The following is a 22,035-nucleotide window of genomic DNA, read 5'->3' as shown; positions in this document are numbered from 1 at the left end:
AGACTTGGGCATTTGCAAATCAGTCTTGACCCTGTGCCTCATGGGAATGGTTCAGCCGAACTGCCAAGCCAGGTCCTCCCTGGACTGGAAACAAGCATCCTTGGACCGGTTTCAGGGTTTCACCCCTCATCAGCCAGGATAGCTTGAATCCAGTGGCACTGTAAGCCCCGGACCAACGTCTGGGCATACACTGCACACTTAGGGCGAGAAAGCAAAAGACACACAATTAATGGAAACATTCACCCCCAGTCAAGAGATCTGGGTTAAATCCATCATTCTTTTGCTCCCCATGCCACCCCAGTTTAGACCTGGGAATATGCAAATCAGTCTTGCCCCTGTGCCTCATGGGAACAGTCCAGCCCAAACTGCCAAGCCAGATCCAGGTCACCGCTACAGCAGAGCCTCCACAACCACCATCTGGAGCTTTTAGCCCTCCAGCTAGCTCTTAGGGCCTTCCTTCACATCATCTGACACAAGGTGGCCATCGTAAAGACAGACCACATGACCGCAATGTATTACCTACAGAAGCAAGGGGGCACACACTCCTCACAGTTATCTGAACTAGTGAGGAGTATTTGGCATTGAGCAATAAACCTTTCGATACACCTCATGGTGGAGTACCTTTGGGAGTGGACAACAGCTTTGCAGACCTGCTTAGCAGGATGCAGCACCAAGTCCATGAGTGAGAACTCCACCTGCAAGTCCTAATCCAATACTGCTGTTGCTGGGTGATATCGGAGATTGACCTCTTTGCCACAGCACACAATGCAAAATGTCAAAACGTTGCCTCTAGATTACCACACCCTCAGTTCATGGACAATGCTCTATGGATAAACTGGTCAGGGATCTTTACCTTTGCTTTTCCTCCTCTCTCAATCCTTCTGTATGTGAATAGGAAGCTTTGGCAAACCACCCTCACTCTCATCCTAGTAACTCCCACATGAGCCAGACAGCCTGGTTCTCAATCCTTCTCAAGATGTCTGTCTTACCCCATGAGAAAGTCCAACATGCTGTACTTTCTCATACTGGATCAAGGCAAGACCAGTCTCCTGAGTCCAGACGGCTCAATCTAGCAGTTTGAATCCTGGGGTCCCAGGTTACCACCACATACCTCAAGAATGCATAGACAGTCTCAAAGAAGCATGGAGGCCCACTATGCATGCCTGTGACACTGCCAAATGGGAAAGGTTTGTCCACTATTGCATTTCAAAACTCTTGGACTTTATCAAACCTACAGTTCACAAAATTCTCTGCTACCTATTTCACCTGCAGAAGTCATGTATAGCCTACACCTCAATATGCCTTCACTTAGCTGCTGTTGCAGCCTAGATGCAGAAAAGGAAATACTTCTCTTTGTTTAGGATCCCTGTCGTCACGTTTTTCATGGTGGGTCTCAAACAGGTCATCCCACCTAGAGTTACTCCTGCCCAGGTCTGGAACCTTAATGTAGATCTTACCAGACTTATGGGCCCTCCTAGCACTACACTCGTCCCTTACAGTTTCTCTCTTGGATGGATGCCTTCCTTGTAATTTTTACAAGCGTAAGACATGTTAGTGAGCTGCAGCCATTCACCTTGGAAGGGCCTTTCTTTCAGGTCCATAACAACATAGTCATCCTTAGTCATCCCCTTCCACCTCAACCAAACTATAGAGCTCCCTATTTTTTTCCCTCAACCAGACTTGGTAGCAGAAAGGGCACTTCACAGCCTTGGTGTAAAACCTTGCTAACCCTCACAAATTTCACACTCTGTCAAAGGTGAATATAGCCAGGTGAACTGTCAAGTGCAACCAAAACCGCTACCTCGTATTCAAGAGAACATTGCCTGCCCCGCCAAGGCCACATTCAACCCGTAAGAAAGTGGCCACTATAACTCTCATAAGTAACATCCCTATCGCTGACATTTGCAAGACAGCTACATTTTCCACTCCACTCAGATTTACTAAGATCTTCTATGTACAAGTCATAGCTTTCCAATAACCTAGAGTTCATCAAACTGTCTTCAGGTCTTTGTTTCAAGCATCTCCACTATCCACTGGTTGACCACCGCTTAAAGAAGTACTGCTTTACAGTTTATGCAGAGCATGTGTGTCCACAGCCGCACATTATATGAATGAAAGACGTTACGTACCCTGTAAGCATCTGTTTCTAGCATTGTGGTGCTGTAACATTCACATGTGCTCACCTGCCTCGTTGGGAGCCAATGTCTGCTACAGATTTTTCTCCTTTTCATTTATAAATGTAACTTTGTTATACCCTGTCACAAATGGGCATCAAAATGTCGTACATACTTCTTCAGTAGTACGCTCACCCGCTGTGCCAAAAATAGTCTTAACAATGGAGCTCATGCCCATGCGCTTTGCCAACTGAGGATGGAGTCACTATGCCTTTTTTTTTAGAGAAACAACGAGATTCTCTTGGAACTGCTAAAAAATCCTCTATTAGTTAAATAGAGTCAGCCATATATATCTCATACATTCAAAGTCCCACACAGCTCAAATGGAACACTCAAGATATGAACCCAAAAATCAATTGTAATATACACAAGGATAAGGGGTTTTACTCAGTGTGAAAAACTGATATATTTATTCAAATATTTTGCTTCAGTAAAATACAGTTTAAAAACATGACATTTATACAATATATAAAATAATATAATTCAGAAAATATAAAAACAAACACAGAGAGACAGACAGAAAGTGAACAAATCAAATCATCATATTGAAGTTACTCCAAAGGGAATCCATATATTAATGAACATTAGTCTAATTATTCATGAAAATCTTAGACATCAAGAGGTTCCTTGGATGTAACATTAAACAGAAAAGGCGTCGACGCGTTTCGGTGGTATAGACTTATTGGTGTACCACCTTCATCAGGACGTGAACAATATTCGTCTCTCAAACAGATGGTATAAAATTCATAAACCTTGTTAGTACGTCACTGAAGCGGAGTAGTTTCTTCAGAGCAATTGTGCAGTCATATCAGATCCTTTCAAGCCACTAATGGCGAATGATGTTGCAATGGGTGGGGATCAACCGGGACCTTCGTGATGGGCTTAATCAAAGGATCAAAACCTGATAAGGTGTTCTTTTGTATGAATAACCGTGTAGAATGCCATGCAGTAAAAATACTCCAACACCTTAGCATGAGCCGTGACGATAGGACGAGACCCGTGAAAACCTTTTCACTCCTCATGCTAAGGTGTGGGAGTATTTTTACTTCATGGCATTCTACACGGTTGTTTATACAAAAAAACACCTTATCAGGTTTTGATCCTTCATCGACCATCCCTCATCTATAGGGAATTATTGATATGACATTTCTTGAGGTTTTCATCAGCAATGAAAATAGCTCTGAACAGAGTATACACGGTGTAAGATTAAGCACGTCACGAAGGTCCCAGTTGATCCCCACCCATTGCGACGACATTCACCATTAGTGGCTTGAAAGGATCTGATATGACTGCACAATTGCTCTGAAGAAACTACTGACCTTCAGTGTCGTACTTACAAGGTTTATGAATTTTATACCATCTGTTTGAGAGAGGAATATTGTTCAAGTCCTGATGAAGGTGGTACACCAATAAGTCTATATCACTGAAACGCGTCAACGCCCTTTCTGTTTAATGTTACATCCAAGGAACCTCTTGATGTCTAAGATTATCATGTATAATTAGACTAATGTTCATTAATATATGGATTCCCTTTGGAGTAACTTCAGTATGATGATTTGAATTGTTAACTTTCTGTCTGTCTCTCTGTGTTTGTTTTTATATTTTCTGAATTATAATATTTTATATATTGTATAAATGTCATGTTTTTAAACTGTATTTTACTGAAGCAAAATATTTGAATAAATATTTCCTTTTTTCACACTGAGTAAAACCCCTTATCCTTGTGTATATTACAATTGATTTTTGGGTTCATATCTGGAGTGTTCCATTTGAGCTGTGTGGGAGTTTGAATGTATGAGATATATATGGCTGACTCTATTTAACTAATAGAGGATTTTTTAGCAGTTCCAAGAGAATCTTGTTGTTTCTTTACTTGTGGTGCCCTGTCTCTTGGTAAGTGGGGTCGTTCCCGTATTTTATATATATATATATATATATATATATATATATATATTACCTACTGGCGGTCGCCAGTAGGTAGTTATAGTTAGGACCACGTTTCCATAGGAAAACCTCAACATTCTATTTTGAATAACTTTGGCGCCGGTCGACGAATCCTCGCGAATTTCTCAAAATAGGTGGGGCGCTACGCTCCGCTCCTACCCTGAAAGTCTCGGGGGGATCCGTCAAGCGGGGGCTGAGATAAAAGGGGGGTCCCAAAACGCGTTTTTCCCATGCATTTTTCCATAGGACCTTTAAAACGAGCTACAGCCCGAACGGCTGAACAGAATTACTCAAAATTTGGCAGAGAGGTAGTCCCTAGGTCAAGGAAGTGCCTTTTGTAGGTTTGGTGTAAATCTGTTCAGTAGATTCTGAGAAAATAGCCTTTAAATCAATATATATATATCTGAGCCCGCTTACGGTACGCTTACCGTACGCTTACGGTAAGCGTACGGTGGCGTGCGCGAGCGCGATTCTGATTGGCTCTTAGATCTTAGTAAACATTCGAATCGGCCGAAACCAGGAAGCGGCGGCCGCCATTTTCTGTGTTTCACTCTGAAAAAAAAAGAGTGAAAACAAGAAAAGGGGGCAATGAGGAGAGTTACAGACCCCCTTACATTTGTGAGGGGGTCAAAGAAGGACTGTAAAGTACAAAACAAACATTTATTGATTTTTTAAAAAAATCACGGGGTACGCTTACGGTGCGCTTACGGCAAAAGTGCGCATGCGCGTAAAAAAGACACGCGCTTGCGCGCATGCGCATAACAGTCATTTCCCGGCACTTCCGCGTAACGTGCGCGTGTGGCGTAAGCGCGCACGCGTCCCACGCGCAGTACGCGCGGCTACGCAAAGTGCGTAACTATACGCAAGCAGCGTAGATAGATTACGGACGTTGCGTAAACCGTACGCTTACGGTACGCGTACCAAAAAAAAAAAAAGAACTGGAAATAAATTTTACATGTTTATTTTAAAAAATATATTAAAAAAAAATATTTAAGGATTTTAAAAATTAAAGCATAGTCTTTATAAAAGGTAAGTAAATTAAATTAAAAATATGTTTGAAAAAATTGAAGAATAAAAAAAAAATTAGCATTTAAAAAACCTTGCAAATTCACTGAAAAAACCATGGGTTTCACACACGTTATAGTTAGGAATTAGCATTTTAAAAACCTTTGAAATTCAGTGAAAAAACCATAGGTTTCACACACGTTATAGTTAGGAATTAGCATTTAAAAAACCTTAGAAATTCAGTGAAAAAACCATAGGTTTCACACATGTTATAGTTAGCTGGACATTTTACTCGTAAAAAACCAATGAAATTGCCCCGTTATAGTTAGTTCAGCTAACTATAACTCGCGCGCCCGCAATGCACTGCTGATGACGTCACATATTACATCACTCATGACATGGTCAGTGACATCACTCATGACATCACTGATGACATCTCAAATGACATCACTGATGACATCACTGATGACATCATCCTTGTGATAGAGTGGCAGACCTCCTCTTCCCCTAATATAACCTTTGACACACACATTCAAAAATAGAAACTACAATGTTCAAAACAATGGACATACCAATACCAGATAAAACAACCTTTTCAGTAATTCTAAGACCCACATACACATCCACTCATTCACCAACAGTCCAATTCAGTCACTCATACATGTACTCACTCATCATATGTACTCATACACCTATACATCCTGTTACACAATGCCACTCATCCATAGAGTTACTCACACACATAGTCACTCATGCTAACAAAGAATCAAACATACATTTACTTGCATATACAGTTATACACACACCACCACACTTACTTCTACGGAAACTTACACATACTTAGTCTTTTAAACAATCACTTATAGAAACACATACTTATTCATACAAGAACTCTTTCAATCTCTCACTCTCACATATACTCACATATATACACAAATAGTCACATATACTAGTTTAAAACATATGTAGTTACTCATAAAGACACTATTGAGACAGTCATTCACTCACTAACACATCCATGCACACACTCATCCACCCATACAGTCCTGCACACATGCTGTGTTCAACACATACAAACAGTGAGTCACTCATTCATACACCTATGCACTACGTAATACCCCCCACCGAACCATGCAGACACTCAGACTGATACTCAAAAAACCAACTAATAACCTATATAGACACCCATGTATCTACTCACCAACCCATGCAGCCACTTATACACAAAGTGAGAGACTGATACAGATATATACATATTTAAACATTACTCACTAAAACATGTATTCACTATGATACACTTAATCAGTCAGTTAAACAATCAATTTTTCAAAAACAAATCATCCATTTAGACACTTATATACCCATTTATTCTTCCATTGACCTTGAGATATACATATATAAAACATATTTAATTTTCAGAAAAACCCACATTCACTGGATGATGTCATCAGTGATGTCATCAGTGATGTCATTTGAGCTGTCATCAGTGATGTCATGAGTGATGTCACTGACCATGTCATGAGTGATGTAATATGTGACGTCATCAGCAGTGCATTGCGGGCGCGCGAGTTATAGTTAGCTGAACTAACTATAACGGGGCAATTTCATTGGTTTTTTACGAGTAAAATGTCCAGCTAACTATAACATGTGTGAAACCTATGGTTTTTTCACTGAATTTCTAAGGTTTTTTAAATGCTAATTCCTAACTATAACGTGTGTGAAACCTATGGTTTTTTCACTGAATTTCAAAGGTTTTTAAAATGCTAATTCCTAACTATAACGTGTGTGAAACCCATGGTTTTTTCAGTGAATATATATATATATATATACATTTTTTTTTTTTTTTTTTTTTTTTTACTTCCGTTTATTGTCATTTTCAATCTATTGCAAAATACAACATTGTGACAATATTTAAAAAGACTATATAAGTAGCAGATATAGGTCACTTCCAGCATTAATCAGTCTATACCAGGCTTATCAGGTGTAACAGGCAATTCACACTATTACTGTTTACAAACAATATCCCCTTGCTTTTACAAAGGAGGGGTCATTAATCAGGGCGGCATCAGAAGAAATAATACTAGAAAAGGATAGCTAATGGTATAACAGTTGGGAGGGGGTAGGGAAAAAGTAGAGATATACATGAACTAATTATGTACGCATAAGGAAGTGACCCAACTGGGCCTGTGCCGCTGATGAGCACTGTAAGTGAGTAGGAAATAACTGTCATCTGGTGGGTCGGGATTAGAGGGGGCAAATCAGGAGATCACCTCTGGTCAGCTCCTCTCGGGTGTTACCACAGTGGACCACTGAAGTCAGTACCCCACCATCAATCCTAGGCAAGAGGCGAAGGGACCAGCACCCCTCCATTCAAAACACAGGTGTAAGGAACCATGGTCAGGGCCACCAGAGGCCCACTCAATACACTATGCATCCCTTTTGCCCACTTGTTCTTTTACCACATCCGCTTCCCCTCCCTCTGATGAGCTGTCGCTTATCTCTGGGTCTCCATCCCCCAAGTCATATTCTAGGTGTTCCCAAGCCACTAAAATCTCGGTCCATAAATCTGCTATAGGGCGTCGCCTCACCTCTCAAGCCTCCTCCCTGACAAACACCTTCTCCTCTGCCCATGCTCATTGGGTCACATCAGACCTCCATGATTCCACCCCAGGTCCAGCCACAGTCTTCCATGAGATGGATGTGCGCCTCTTAGCTAGTGTGAAGGCCAGATCTACAAATCTTTTGCCCACCTTGCGTGCATTTGGTCTCGGAAATAGCCCCTGAACACAGGCCTCTAATGGACAGGGCGAGGGACAGTCCAAGCGCAAAGTCCACAGCAGCTAGCACCTCATCCCAGAAGGGGTGCAGCCGGGGCAGTATCAAACCATATGAATGAAATCAGCATCCAACTGTCGCATCTTGGACACGGTCAGGATTTACTCCCGTAGTGCTTCTGGATCCTGTGAAGTGTTCAATACGTCATATGGACATAATTAAATTGAATGTATTTCAGCTTTGTGCTCTAAGATTTTCTTTTGGGTAAGCCAGTATCTTGCACCACTCCAAGTCCATCAAAACAAGCTGCAGAATCCTTACTCATCTTTTCCACAGAGAAGATAAAGGGCCAAAAACCAGGTCACCAGGAGCCTGGTGACGCACATTGAGATCAGCAACTGTAGGACTACATTAATCCCAGGTTCCTCTCATTCGCCCTGCCCACAGGTCCCAAAACGCCCGGGTCAGTGCTTCATACACAAGCAATCAGCCTGACGGCAAATCATAATAAGCAGTCAAGTCTTCCAGGGGGCAATAATGTGCCATGCTGGTAGTAGTCTTCAGCCATCACTAGCCCGGCATCTATCCTGGCAGATAGTTGGCCAGTGGTAAAGCAGGAGAGGAGTTCACCATGAGGGAGTCGTGAGAATGCAGAAGAGGTAGATGTACCGGTACAGACGGTTTGCTTACGCGCCATGCTGAAGTACTGTGAATTATCAGCCAGCCTATTGAGTATGAACTACCATGCCTGGGAGTTATTGGTATCTTCTTTGAGAATTCATACGCACGCATTGGAATTTTTTTCCGTGAGAGATATATATAAGCGGAACAAGCCAGTTACCTGTGGATAGCTTGTCCTTCAGGCACCCTTAGATTCCTGTCTACGAGATAGACAGATTAAATAGAGGTTCCTTTTGCCCCAGTCTGATGAGGCCCTGACATTTGGGCTGAAACGTGTCAACGCCATAATTTGGAGAAGTCCTTCAAACGCTCAATGAACAATGAATTGAAAGAAATTGGTGCACATTTTAATGTAGGAAGAGGGCTGAAGTTTCCCCTCGAATGTGTTTTACTTAGGGCTATCTCCCCCTCTTTATACGGATTACCATTGATAGTTATTGTTTTGGATAGTTAAAGAATGATGTTTGTGTACAGATATGTGTTGATGTTTTTGCATATATAATTTGTGTATATATAATTTATGTATTGTCCCTTTTAAAATTCAAAATATAAGAATAAATAATTGGACATTAATTATAGTCCATGTGAGGGATTAATTTAATTTTTCCTCTAGAAATAACTTTCTTGCTTATCCATTCCTTCACATTATTGTTGTATTTCCAGTATTTCTGTGCCCAGATGCGGTTGGATTAACAGGGCAAACGCCCTTTACAACAGTAGAGTCCCACTAATGGCAGCGACGGGGCATACAGAGGTGTCCCCGTGGTTCTCAGGACACAACGGTTCCCACATTACAGTGCCACACTTAACATTACCCAGGGGTCTAAGACCACCACTGCCAGACAAATGAATTTCACGAGTAGTGTTCCCATGTGTGCCGACAGTCCAACCTCTACCAGCTCGTCCTGATTAGCCCCATCAAGCCACATCGTGATCCAGTGAAGTTGAGAGGCCAGGAAATATTACTCAAAATCTGAGGCACCCAAGCCCCCTACCTTAGGGGGCGCCGAAGGACAGCCAGGGACCCCAATGACCGCCCTCAACTCATACCAGGTCACGTAGCAAAGTGTCTAGTTGTTTAAAGGAGCCGTGGGAGCATGACCATCTTGGATACTGATATCCTAGCCATAATGGGCCGTTTAAGGGGGCGCCAAAAGGGAAAGCTGGCCCTCAGAGCCTGAAGAGCCTTCCCCAAGTTGCCCTCTCGGAGGTCCTCCAAGGAGTGGAAGATCTGTACTCCCAAATATTGGAAAGAACGCGTGTCTTGGCCCTGTTGACGCAGAGGCCAGACACTCCCTCAAATTCTCCCAGAAGTTCCTTTGCTCTTACAATGAGGATATCTTCGGTATAGAGGGAAATGATATGGTAGCACCCCCAACCACCAGTCCTGAGCCCCTGCCTACTCATTGAAAGAGTTCTGTGAGAGGCTCTATGACCAGGGCAAATTGCTTCGGGGACAGTGGGCACCTCTGCCTCCTGCCCCGACACACACTGTACTGTGGGGAGATCATGGCACCGGTCTTAACCCGAGATGTCGGGACAGTGTAAAGCATTTGACTCAGTTCTCCCCTAGGTCCATTTGCATCATCACCTCAAACAGGAAGTCCCATCACACAGTATCAAATGCTTTTTCTAGATCAGTGGACATCAGTACGGCATCCTTGCTGGTGCGGGTCTCAGGATTATACAATATATGGTACAACCTCCTAAGGTTCAGGATAGGAATGAAGCCCTTCTGGTTCCCATGTATCAATGCCTGCATATGTGGGAGCAGCTGGAGAGCCAAAACCTACTATGGATCTTGAAGTCTAGGCTCAGCATGGAAAGCGGGCGGAGTTCAGTAAACTGAGCTCCCTCTGTTTGAGTCTTAGGGTGAGTGATAACCACTGCTTCAGTGGTGGACCCAAGAAGTGAACCATGTTGCCGGGAATCTGCATACAGCTTTTCCAGTTGCAGGGCTAAGGTCCCTGCATATGTTGCAAACTATTCAGTCAGAAGGCCGTCTGGGCCCGGTGTTTTACCCCTCGCCATTTCTTTTATAGCTACCCAAATTTCCTGTGCAGTCACAGGACCTCCCAGAGTCTTGCAATGTTCTTTGATGATGCATTAGTCAGGAAAGCAGACCTCGCCCCAATTGGGAGGAGCTCAGGAGCAGCGTACAGAATCTTAGTATTTATAAAATTCAACGTTAATGGAACGAGGAGAGTACAGAGATCGGTCATCTCCTTGCCTGATGTGAGTGATGAGGGTCCCTCTGGACTCAGGTCAAATGAGCCATGGTAATAGCCTGCCAGATTTCCCTTCTTCATGCGCCCTGGCAATGTATTGTTTATGGTCGTAACTGCGCAGCCATTACAATACAGTATTATATTTTTCTCTAGTTTCTCGGTTCTCATCCAGGACTGCAGGCCTAGTGCCAATAGCAATATTCAAGGTGTGTAGGGTACTATCCAAAGTCTGGAGTTTCCTATTCAATTATTTTGTAATGCCCACTGTCTGACCAATAAAACGACCTCACACCACAACCATAAAGGCTTCCCATTCCCCTATGCTCAAGGACGCAAAGCCTTGATTATGAGCAAAATAGTCAGAAATTACCTCTGCCAGAGGGTCACAATAACATGTCTTCCAGTGATGATGGGTTAAGATGCCAGGTGGGAACAAGTGGTCGGAACCCCAGCAGGACTGGGCTATGGTTGGACAATGTGTGTCATAGACACTCAGAAAACGTGGTGGAGTGGCTAAGTCTGTATGAACATACAAATCGGCCTATCCGGATGTGGAGTTTATGTATATGGGAGAAATAACTGTAATCTTGTTCTTCCCCGTGCTGAGTCCTCCGAACAACTGCCATCCCCCAACATTACAACCAATCTTGTAGATCATCCACCAGCCTGTGAGCCAATGTTCCCTGCAATGGGGGATAGAGCGATCCATCAACACACCCAGTACTCAATTTAAATCACCCCCAGGCAGCAAACTGTCAGTATGGTGAACCGCCATATGAGCCGAGAGGGATTGAAGAAAGGCTACCTGGTTATGATTCGGGCATAGATACTCCCCAGTGTTATTACTCTCCCAGACAATCGACCCTTGAGGAAAAAAATATCTATCTTCCTTATCTGTGACCGTGCGGGTAAGCTCAAAGGGGGTCCCCGCCCGAATCCATATCAAGCTTCCCCTGGCATTGGCCGAATAAGAGCTAGCATGCAGCTGGCCTTGCCATCTGCATTGCAACCAATCAATTTCGCTCCCAGCTAGGTGCGTCTCATGTACCATAGCCACCTGCACCCCCGCCTTCCCAAATATCTAATATAATATATTGTGTCTCTTGAAGGCCGATCCCATCCCTCTAATATTCCAGGACATAAAGGAGAATCTCTGTCTGTGGTCTGTCATGCAGGGTTATCTGGAGCCATCAAATCTTTGTTGCCACCCAAAGCCCCCCAACCACCTCCACCTCCTACCCTATAATAGCAATGCGCTTCCATGCAAACAGAACAAAAGTAAGAAAAGGGGAAAAGGAAAAACATGAGCAACCCACAACCATAAACTCCTCTCCCCAAGGGCAGCACAGCAATGGCTGGCTGACCAAACTGTATTTATTAAAGCAGAATCTAAGTGAATAACTCCCCCCCCAATCAGCCAGCAAAGGTATTTCAGTAAGTGGCTGACCATGATAGATTTACCAGGCCTGTGCTGTGTAAGCTCTGCATACAATAAACAGATCACATGTCCCCTCAGCAGTCAAACACCCCCCATGTTGTAGTAATGTATTGCAGTAGGATGGGAAACATAGATCAATAGCCCCGTCCCCTCTCTCCCAGCGCCCCCTAAAGGACCCGTCCACCCCGCAGCTGCAATATCATACACAAAAAAGATTATCAAATAAGGTCTTCCACTGTCTGGGTAATCACAGCAGGGAGTCCTGTGTCACTGCCCTGAGAGAATGTCGAATCAGACAACACAGATTTGTGTTTCAAAGGAGACCCATCCCCTTAAACTGGCTCGTGCGCCATCACGATGTGCGCCACCGCCTGGAGCGCCGCTGCTCTTTCCATTTCAGTTTGTGAGGGAGATGGGCCATTTCTAGCACCACCACGTAGTCTCTTATGCTGACATCTTCGCACCCTCCGCCCGGAAGCCGTTCGTTCTGAGCGTGTCATTGGGAGAGCAGTCCCTGCTTTATATGCCTCTAGCCAGGCCCATAGGTCCTCGCAGAAGTGAGTGTTCCCATCAAGGACCATCCAAAGTTTGGTGGGGAACATCAGAGAGTATTTGACGCCATTGTCATATAGAGCTTTTTCAACCTCCAGAAAGGAGGCCCTTTGGATCTGCACCACAGCCGTAAAGTCCGGGAACACCAAGACCGTACCATTGTCATCTGTGAAGGGTCCCTACGAACACGTCCTCCGTAGTATTATATCTCTGTTTCTGTAATGCAGTAACCTGACCACCCCTGGCCGGGGACGCTTACCTGGGGCCGGTGGGTGTGCTGGGACCTGGTGGGCCCACTCCATGGCAAAGAAGGGAGTAAGTGATCCTGGAGCCACCTCCAACTTCAACCAGTTCTCTAGGTAAGTTACCATATCAACATTCTCCACTCCCTCAGGACCTCTCTGCATCTTCCGCTCACCATTCCAGGAGCTGGACCCTATCTTGCAGCTCTGTCACCTGGGTTGTGAGCGCTGAGCACTGAGGTCAGATATCCTTTATGGAGTTCTCTACCTCCTTGAGTTTGACAGCTTGTGATGTTCTGTCTGAAGTAGTCCTAGGCCAACCGACACAGTGCCAATATCCTGTTGCAGGGTGGCCTTGGTGTCTGCCATGACCACCAGTATCTTGTCGAGTTGAAGGCGAATGGGGTCAATGGCTCGGTTGGCGTCCTCATCCTCAACAGAGGGAATACGAGGGCAATCTACTGGTTCAGAGGAGGCCCATGCTTTTTAGGTTCATGGCTTCCCCATCAGTGCAGAGGTTGACCGTCCAAACTACAGAGGGGTCCGGGGCTTCCCAGCACAATCTTAGCAATATGTTACAGCAGGTGTTTGCTTAGGAGCCCATGGTGAACCTTGGCCCAAACCCCTAAAAATGTCCAGAGGGTATGAAGGATTCAGCAGTTTAGGGAACATTGATAGCAAAGAATTATGTAGGGGCCCTGTTAGTGTGGCACAGCATCCAGTGGGGCACAGCAAGTGGGTATCTATTTGGCAAGCAGCGCTGCCCGGGCGCGGATGTAATCACTGTGTTGGCGCGCCATATTGGAAACTCCTCGCTGCAGAGTATGCAGGGTATCCCAGTCACAGAGGAGTAGTATCAAAGACATTGGGCCACCCGCCGCCGCTCCGCTCACCTAAGTGTCCTAGCTGCTTGTATAGGCACCCCCTTGGGCCCTCCAACTCCTGCCAGGGCATGGAGCATCAGAGCAGAATGATGTTGGCTGTTCAACCTTTCAGAGCATCGGTCTCCCAGACTTCCGCAGGTACCAACTCCCAGCAGCCTCTTCAGATGTCCTTCCGGGCCCTTATCGCTATATTTCCTTCCCTCTATATGGGCAATATGCTGGGGCAGCAGTCCTATCTCCAACCCTAGGCTTTGTTCTCACTTGAAAGGTCTAGGATCTGACCCCTGTCGCCAGGCCTCTTTAGGGCTTCGGTGGCCACCAGGGAGAACCAGTGAGCACTCTGCCATCTCCAAGGATGCTGGAGGCACAAGAAGTAATGCTCCGGGCAGCCCAGTCAAGCAGCAGCAGTGCAAACCTCCCCAGCTCCGCCCCATGATGATTGTGGCCTTTGGCCGCAGGGCGAACCACATACGCTGACCGTCTTTCTGGCCCTTGATGGCGGCGGGGATGGAGCACAACAGCCACGTCGCCACCAAGTAACCCCAGGTAGGCTCAGGAAACGCACAGAGGCACCGGGGCGCTATCACCACTGGCCCACCCCTCAACTAGTATTGTCTCTGCAGAAGCAGACGGGCTTCTACATCGCTCGGAGCCGGATGACCTGCTCACCGAGTCTGTCTCTCCAGTTCTGTTGCCCCGGCCCCCTACCGAGTACTCCATCGCAAGCAGGGCTCCTGCTCGAGAGAGCAGCGCAGAGCCTGGGACCGACCTCCACAGCCACTCACGGGCTACTCTGCACCATGCTTCAAGGCCGTTCTGGCCGCTCTCTGATGTCCACCCCAGGCAAGCGTGTTGTAGCCCGCGCCAGTCTCGACTCTTGACCTCCATCACCAGAGTGCTCCCTAAAGGCGGATAGCGGGCACACTTTTCAAGGGTGTCCGTTTGGAGCCCAGCCGGTCAGAGGGGACCCACTGATGGGCGGATGTCACCAGGATTCAGGATTTTGGCAAGGCCAAGCATGGAGCTCATTTAAGAAGCGACCGATGCAGCTGCCATCTTGGTCACACTCGCTCTCCCCCCGCAGAGTCACTATGCCTAATAACTTGAAAAACTTCTTGGAACAAAAACAAGCTGACAACGTCCAAGCCCAACACTAGATGGTAGGAGTATGCACAGCATGTAAATCTTGAGTACTGCTCTCTATGAACAGACATTTTACAGGTTAAGTAATATTTTCCTTTTTTTTTTATTTTGACTGAAGGGGGTGTCCCCCACATGACCGTGGGGGATAGGGCATGTCCACACAACCTCCTTATCTGGCCATTCATTTTTTTTTTCAGGACTTAGAGGGTCATTATGATGGCGGAAGGACTGTCACCGAGTGGTGCCTGCCACATAGTGCAGGGAAATGCTGTGCACGCACTTTTCACATTGAGTGCGGTGCTGCAGCCCGCAGCACCGCCCGCAATGTGAAAAGCCCAGCATGCGCCCGCAAGTATGGCGGTGCATCCTGATCGCAGTGGTGGGACCGCTGCATGTCTGGCAGGTGGTCCCAAACAACGCTACGATCCGCCCGCCATCGTAATCAGCCCCATAGTCACCCAGTGTACAAATCCTGTAATAGCTGCCAAAACATTTCCCCCATTTTGGGGGACAATCAGGACCTGCCAATCTACTTTAAAGGGGCCATTCAGAGTATATCTGGACTCCCAACAGCCCAGTTATGTCAAACCTTTTACCAGCATTAACCCATTCATGCCCACTCGACCACCATTTTAAACGCTAATTCTCAACACTGTTAACTGGTTGTACACAAAATAACAAAAAGCATGATTTCTGAGTAAAGTTCTAACTTTTTGCCGAAATTGATGTAATTCAGTTTAGCCATTTTTTCTGTATTGGAGAGCTAACTTTCCTATGGGTAAACTGGTGCTTTGATCCTAATAGCTGGCATCAGTATTACATAGTGAACTAGTAACAGCCCTATCCACACTCTGATCATAACATATGAAATTATCTCTTCTATAAATGAATATACAGGATTTTGGAGAATACCATAATTGGAGAGAAGAGAGCAGATAAAAATTCTAATTATTCATGAGAATAGACAAAGTCATAAACTCCATCAATATAAACTTGTGAAAATATGCAAGAAATGGGACGATAAGAAACAGAATGAAATTGAGGCCTTTTAGTGTGTTCTTTATTTATAACTACAGTCATTCAAAGTATTTGAACAATTGTCTGCAAAATTTGTATTGAAATATGCATTGAAGGTTTTCTTGAAATGTTTTCTCTTCAATTATTTTTACAGTTATGGCTACCACATTACAAAGGCATCCTATTTTATCTGCTACAATCCTGTAACAATAAAAAGCTTATTTGATGATCTGAGAAATTATGAAGGCAAGAATTCCTATCCAAAATCTTGTGGCCGATTTGAGGTTTCTGGAGTTCGGGATTTGACTACAGGCTATGACAGCAGTCAGCCTGATAAAATGGCTGTAAGTATCACATGTTCCTATTCAAGAAGACGAGACATAGATCTTTACATTGTGAAAAAAAAATCTCAAATGAACTGTTAAGTTCTGGATTTTTATAGTTTCTAGTTCATGAATAGTGAATCTTCGGTTTATGCTTTCAAGAGTAGACAATAATCAACCTGTCCACCTTCGGTAATCCATAGGTTGGAATATGGTGTTTTTACTCATATTATATCAGACCTAATAGAGAAGCTATGATGGTGGGGCAGTAGAGTATGAAGAAGAAAATGTAAACTGTTTAACAAACCTCAAAAAAATGGAGACTATCCCCTTGGTTGAATCTGAACATCATACAGTAAGTTCTGGGTAAGTCAGGCCATCGAAGGTTGAGCGTGTATTTTTTCTTTCCTCACTTTGGGCATCTTCTCATGCTGGCTTGTAAGCTAGGAGGTAAAAAAATTTCAGACAGGCAGTCTCATTTTCTGTGTGTATTCTTGTAGATGATGCAGGGTGATGTTGGTCTCTGAAACTCCAGAAGTTCACACTAGAAAGTATTTATAAGTAGTTGTAATTCCAATTCTCAACAGTGCTTTTATGCACCACTAGGAAGCTATGTACAGTGTTTCTGTTTAATTTGAATCCCAGACTTTTCTCATAATCTTTTAGTGTCTTTCAAAAGACTTGATTTCATCCATATAAACTATGACCTACAGGAAGTTTGCGTCTCCCAATGTGAATTCCTTTAGTAACTGAAAGGTTTCCAGTGCTTCAGAGACTCGTTGGGGCATCCTACTGAACTCCTTAGAATCACACTTGATAGCTGATCACTGCCTTCTATTAGTTACCTTTGTCCATTAGGATCTCATGGTATTCTCTATGGACATCCAGCACATCAAGGTTACTGATTGTTGAGGGTGTGATTGTTAAAGGTACAATGCTCAATGCACAGGCACACATCATTGCTCCTCTTATAGAATAACCTGATCCAGAAGATGACTACTGGGGTATTTAGACAGACTATCGAATACAAAATATCTCCTTACCAAAATATCTTTAAATATCATGATCTGGAAATATCGTCAGCAAGAATTTAGATGTTAAGAATATCGAATTTAAGGTAAGTAATATTGAATCTTAAAATATCAAAGTCATAAATATTGTTGGCAAAAATATAGTTTAAAATATATTTTTTTAATTAGTGTTATTTAAAAAGGGTGATAGAAGTGATCCGGTGTGTTACAGACCCATGTCACTGATCGATGTAACAGCAAAGGTATTGGGCAGGGTTCTTCTTGCACGTTTAGAAGAGTGGGCATCCACCAAAGAGGTCTTGTCAAACACACAATACGGTTTTAGAAGGGGGCTGGGCTAGACTGAACAATGTCTCAACCTGTCCCTAATTGTCAGTAAGCACATTAGGTCCATGAAGAGCTCTATTCACCTGGCCTTCATGGACTTATTTAGTGATTTTGATACCGCTAACCAGGACAAATTGTGAGTTATGGTGGAAGACATGGGTGTAGAAAAAGCACTAGTAACCCTTCTCCGTAGGATCGATACAAATACCACAGTCGCCGAAAGGTATGGGAGTAAGGGGGGAAAAAACTCACCCAATCCTCTCCACAGAGGGGGTTTGCCAAGGATGTATTTTAGCCCCGTTCCTATTTTCAATTTATACAAATCAGCTGGAGGCCTTTTAATTAAATAGGGAGCTTGATTTCCTCAAATTTGGTAATAAATGTGTTCCCCTGCTTTCATATGCAGATGATACAGTATTTTTGTCAAGGACAGCTATGAGTTTGCAGAAATCCCTTGATGCTTTCACCGATTTCATGACACCCCTTGATTTAAAAGTTCATTTTATCAAAGCATACATAATGGTATGTGGCCCAAAAATCACAAAAACCAAAAGTTTTATTGTTCAGGGAAAGAGGATAGAAAAAGTTAGTAACTGATCGAATCTTGGCCATTTATTTAATAATCAGATGAAATGGGAACCCGTTTTAACCACTAGAGCACAGCAGACCAGCAGGGCTGTGGATGCGTTATTTTGGTTTGCTTGTAAACTGTGGCATAAACCAGTGAATGAATTATTAACTCTTTATAGCGCGAACTGTCTTCCTATTGCCACATATGGGGCTGGGGTTAGAGGGTATAATAGAAGTTAACAGCTCCAACTGGTAGAGAATACATTTATTAAGAGATTACTTATGGTACGTAAAAGTGCCCCCACCTTACTCTGCCATGATGAACTGGCACACGAGTTCATAGAAGTCCATATTGGCTGTTCCTCATTGTATTTATGGGCTAATTACTGGCTTTACGAAGACTTGGGGGCTGATTTCGGTGTGGTCGGAAACGGCTCCGACTGTCGGTCGTAGCCGTTCCGACAACATCGAATTGTCAAGTTTGGATTCCTTACCGACCGACCAATTATGATGTGGTCGGTCGGAAAGGAATCCCAGCAGGCATTCCAAATGGCTTCCGACTGACTCAGAGAGCCCGTCTGCCATTTGGAAAGGGGCCTGTATTCCAAAGGGCGGCTCTTTCCACCCGAGGGATTAGGATGGCAGATTCTCACAGCCTTTCTGTGCCGGCCTTTCTGACTCAGAAAGGCTGTCAGAATCTGAGATTGGGGGCCACATGCCGGGGGCCCCATGGGTGCAAGCCCCCAGATGGCGGGGCACCTATGGTGCCCCCCTGTTGATCCCTGCACCTGGTGGCAGGCATCTCAAGGTGCCTGCCACTGGTTGCAGGGATGAACAGCACTTTTGCTCTTTACAATGAGAGCATGCATTCCATTTGGAATGCATGCTCCCATTGTAAAGAATAGGAATGCGACCGAACAATGTTCGGTCGCATCCTATTTGCTGGTTTGGGACCACAAACAGGAGGTCAGTTGGTCCCACTTCCAGATCGATGTCGAATGGACTCCGGCCCGTCCGACATCGAAATCTGCCGATCAGAGTTTTCAAGAGTTCTTATTAAGGATTGTCTGAATCCGCATAATGCTCTAAAGATCACCTGGCGCTACTTTCTGAGAGAAATGTACATAGAGATAGGCCGAGGATTCTTCTTTGAAAACCCAGAAAGAATTCCTTCAAATGCTAAGGCCATTATTAAACAGGAGTTTCTTACCAGGGGCAACATGCATAATTGTCCGCAGCGAGGCGATATGGGAGTGTCTCACCTGCCTTCTGCTCCTCTACAATTTTATCTAACCTTTTCCACAAATTCCCAGATTGGATTTTACCTAATTTAGGGGGTGATTAGGATGGTGGGCCGACACCCTATCGGACAATGGGACCGCCCAACTTGCTGTCAGCAGTCCTGTCAACCTCATTACAATGCGACTGCGTCCAAGGCGGTTGCACTGCCTATCTCTTGTTTTGCAGCGGGTGCTACAGCACATGCCGCAGTACAAGAAATAGACCGGGAACATATCCCCGCACTACGTGGCAGGCACCATGTGGTGCCTGCCACGTGGTGCAGGGATATGTAGGGGGCACCAAAAGCAAATGCAAGGGCCAGGGGGCAAATGAGGCCCGCTACGGGACCCCAATGTTCCTTTCCACCAGCCTTTTCATGGCGGGTGAACAGCCATGACACTGCTGGCGGGAGGGACATCGTAATCCCTATGGCGGTGCCTGGTAGGCACCACCACCATTGCAAGGGTTGCGAGGTCCGCTGCCACACCGGTGGGCTCTAGGAGCCCGTCTAATGCATGGCGGTTGTTGTTTCTAACCGCCATCACACCGCCCGCCATTGTAATAGGGCGAGCGGGAAACCTGTCTACGATGGCGGTGAGACCACCACTGACGGGCTGTTGGTGGCTGTCTCACCGCCATTGTAATTGGCCCCTTGGTTCCAGCTATGCACTGTGCACTTTTTGTTAGTGTAGTTCCTTGTCGAAGAGGATGGACGGATAACCTTACACCTTGCCCGTGTGATAACTCTTCTTGGCAAAAGCGCAATACACATACTACTATTTCGCACCTTATATAAGTCGATGAGAACTAAGGGGTCCATTAGGATGGCGGGCAGACTACAGTCCGCACGCCACCCTAGCGGTGCTGGGACTGGCTGCCAGTGGTGCGGCGGTCCCACACCGCCAATTAGTATGCGACCGCCACCATGGCGGCCACATCCCGCATAAACAACAATGTGGCGTGCGGTGCTGTGAGCAGCACCCGCCACAATGTTAGGAATGCATGTTGTGCATTGGCATGCACAACGTGACCGGCACAGCGTGGTGCCAAAGTGCATTCCCTCCACCCCCGGGGGCCCGCAACGGGCCCCCAAAGTAAACACTGCATGCCTTTCCATGGCGGAGTCTCCGCCATGGAAAGGCATTTAACCGCCAACATCATAATATGGATGGCGGTGCCTGCAAGGCACCACCACTATTTTGCAGGCCTTTTCCGCCCGGTAGGCGATCATGACGATTGCCTACCGGCGGAAAAGCGGCAGATGGACTTTCCGTCTGCCGCGATACCCCCCGCCATACTAATGTGGCAGGGGGGTAAAATGCCGTCCGGCGGGGTGTTTTAGCGGGTGGACCACCCCCGCCGGTCGGGCGGTGGTGATCCGCCTGCCATGCTAATGGGCCCCTAGATTTTTGCTTTCACTATTGAGGAATGTTCGTCCTTGTTCATATAGTGATGGTTTTAATTATTTGCACTCACTGGCCTCCTCTGACATCTGCATTGCGGTAGCAAACTTCATAATGGGCTCTACCGTGAATAGAAAGCGATATGAGTGAAATTTGCATAGGATTGTCAGGGAGTGATATTGTTAATCTAGTTGTCTTTTTCTTAAGGAATTAACATGATGTGGTTAATTGTTTTTTGTTGAACTTTTCCCTGCTGAAGATTTATGAATTGTAAATATTTTTTTGTATTGTGAAAAATTTATGTTTCTTTGAACCAAAATAAAGTTATTTTTGACTTGACTAGTGTTATGTATTTTAGTATATGTGTTAAATGTATGTGTTATAATTTGGTTGTATAAGTATTCTTTGTTTTTTAATATGTGTTAAATGTTTAGTAGTGATTTAATTTAATTACATTTTGTATTTTTTAGTTCTGTAGCAGTTTGGGGGTTTATAGGGGAATGGGGTGGGAAGTAATTTAATTACAATAAATTAATGATTATTTTTATTTAATATTTATTTAATTGATTTGTGTAAAGTGTGCTTTTAATTTGTTGGAGGTACATTTTAGTTGTGGGTCTGTGGGGTTTATAGGGGTAAAGGTTGGGAAGTAATATTTTTTTTGTTATTAATAATTAATTTGTTCACTAATTAATAATTAATTGTTAATTGTGTAATTTTCTTTAGGTGCTGGTTCTGGAGTGATGGGGCTAGAGTGGGAAGTAATTTATTTTTAATGAATAATTAGTTGTCAAGTAATTAATTGATATTTAATTGTGTTTATTATGTAATAAAAAAATTTAGGTGCAGGTTATGGGGTTGACAGGGGGTAAAGGGTAGGAAGTAATGTATTTCTGATTAATAATTAGTTTATAATTAATATTAATTAATTGATAATTGTTAATTGTTTAATAAATTGTTTTTAGGTGCAGGTTTTGGGTTTATGGGGGCAAAGGATGGGAAGTAAATTAATTTTAA

The 22,035-nt window shown here is 44.4% G+C and overlaps 1 protein-coding gene across 1 annotated transcript in view; it reads left to right on the top strand.

Moving 5' to 3' along the window:
- Positions 1-22,035, top strand: part of PGM2 (phosphoglucomutase 2) — a 292,737-nt gene that overhangs the window by 225,462 nt on the left and 45,240 nt on the right. The window contains exon 12 of the mRNA XM_085642287.1: positions 16,238-16,427. Coding sequence (XP_085498413.1) covers positions 16,238-16,427 — 190 coding nt within the window. The remainder of the gene's footprint in view (positions 1-16,237; positions 16,428-22,035) is intronic.

Source organism: Triturus cristatus, chromosome 2_2, assembly GCF_964204655.1.
Source record: "Triturus cristatus chromosome 2_2, aTriCri1.1, whole genome shotgun sequence".
In the NCBI taxonomy this organism is placed as follows: Eukaryota; Metazoa; Chordata; class Amphibia; order Caudata; family Salamandridae; genus Triturus; species Triturus cristatus.
Note: the sequence above shows the minus strand (reverse complement) of the source record. Positions and strands in the feature narration are given on the sequence as shown.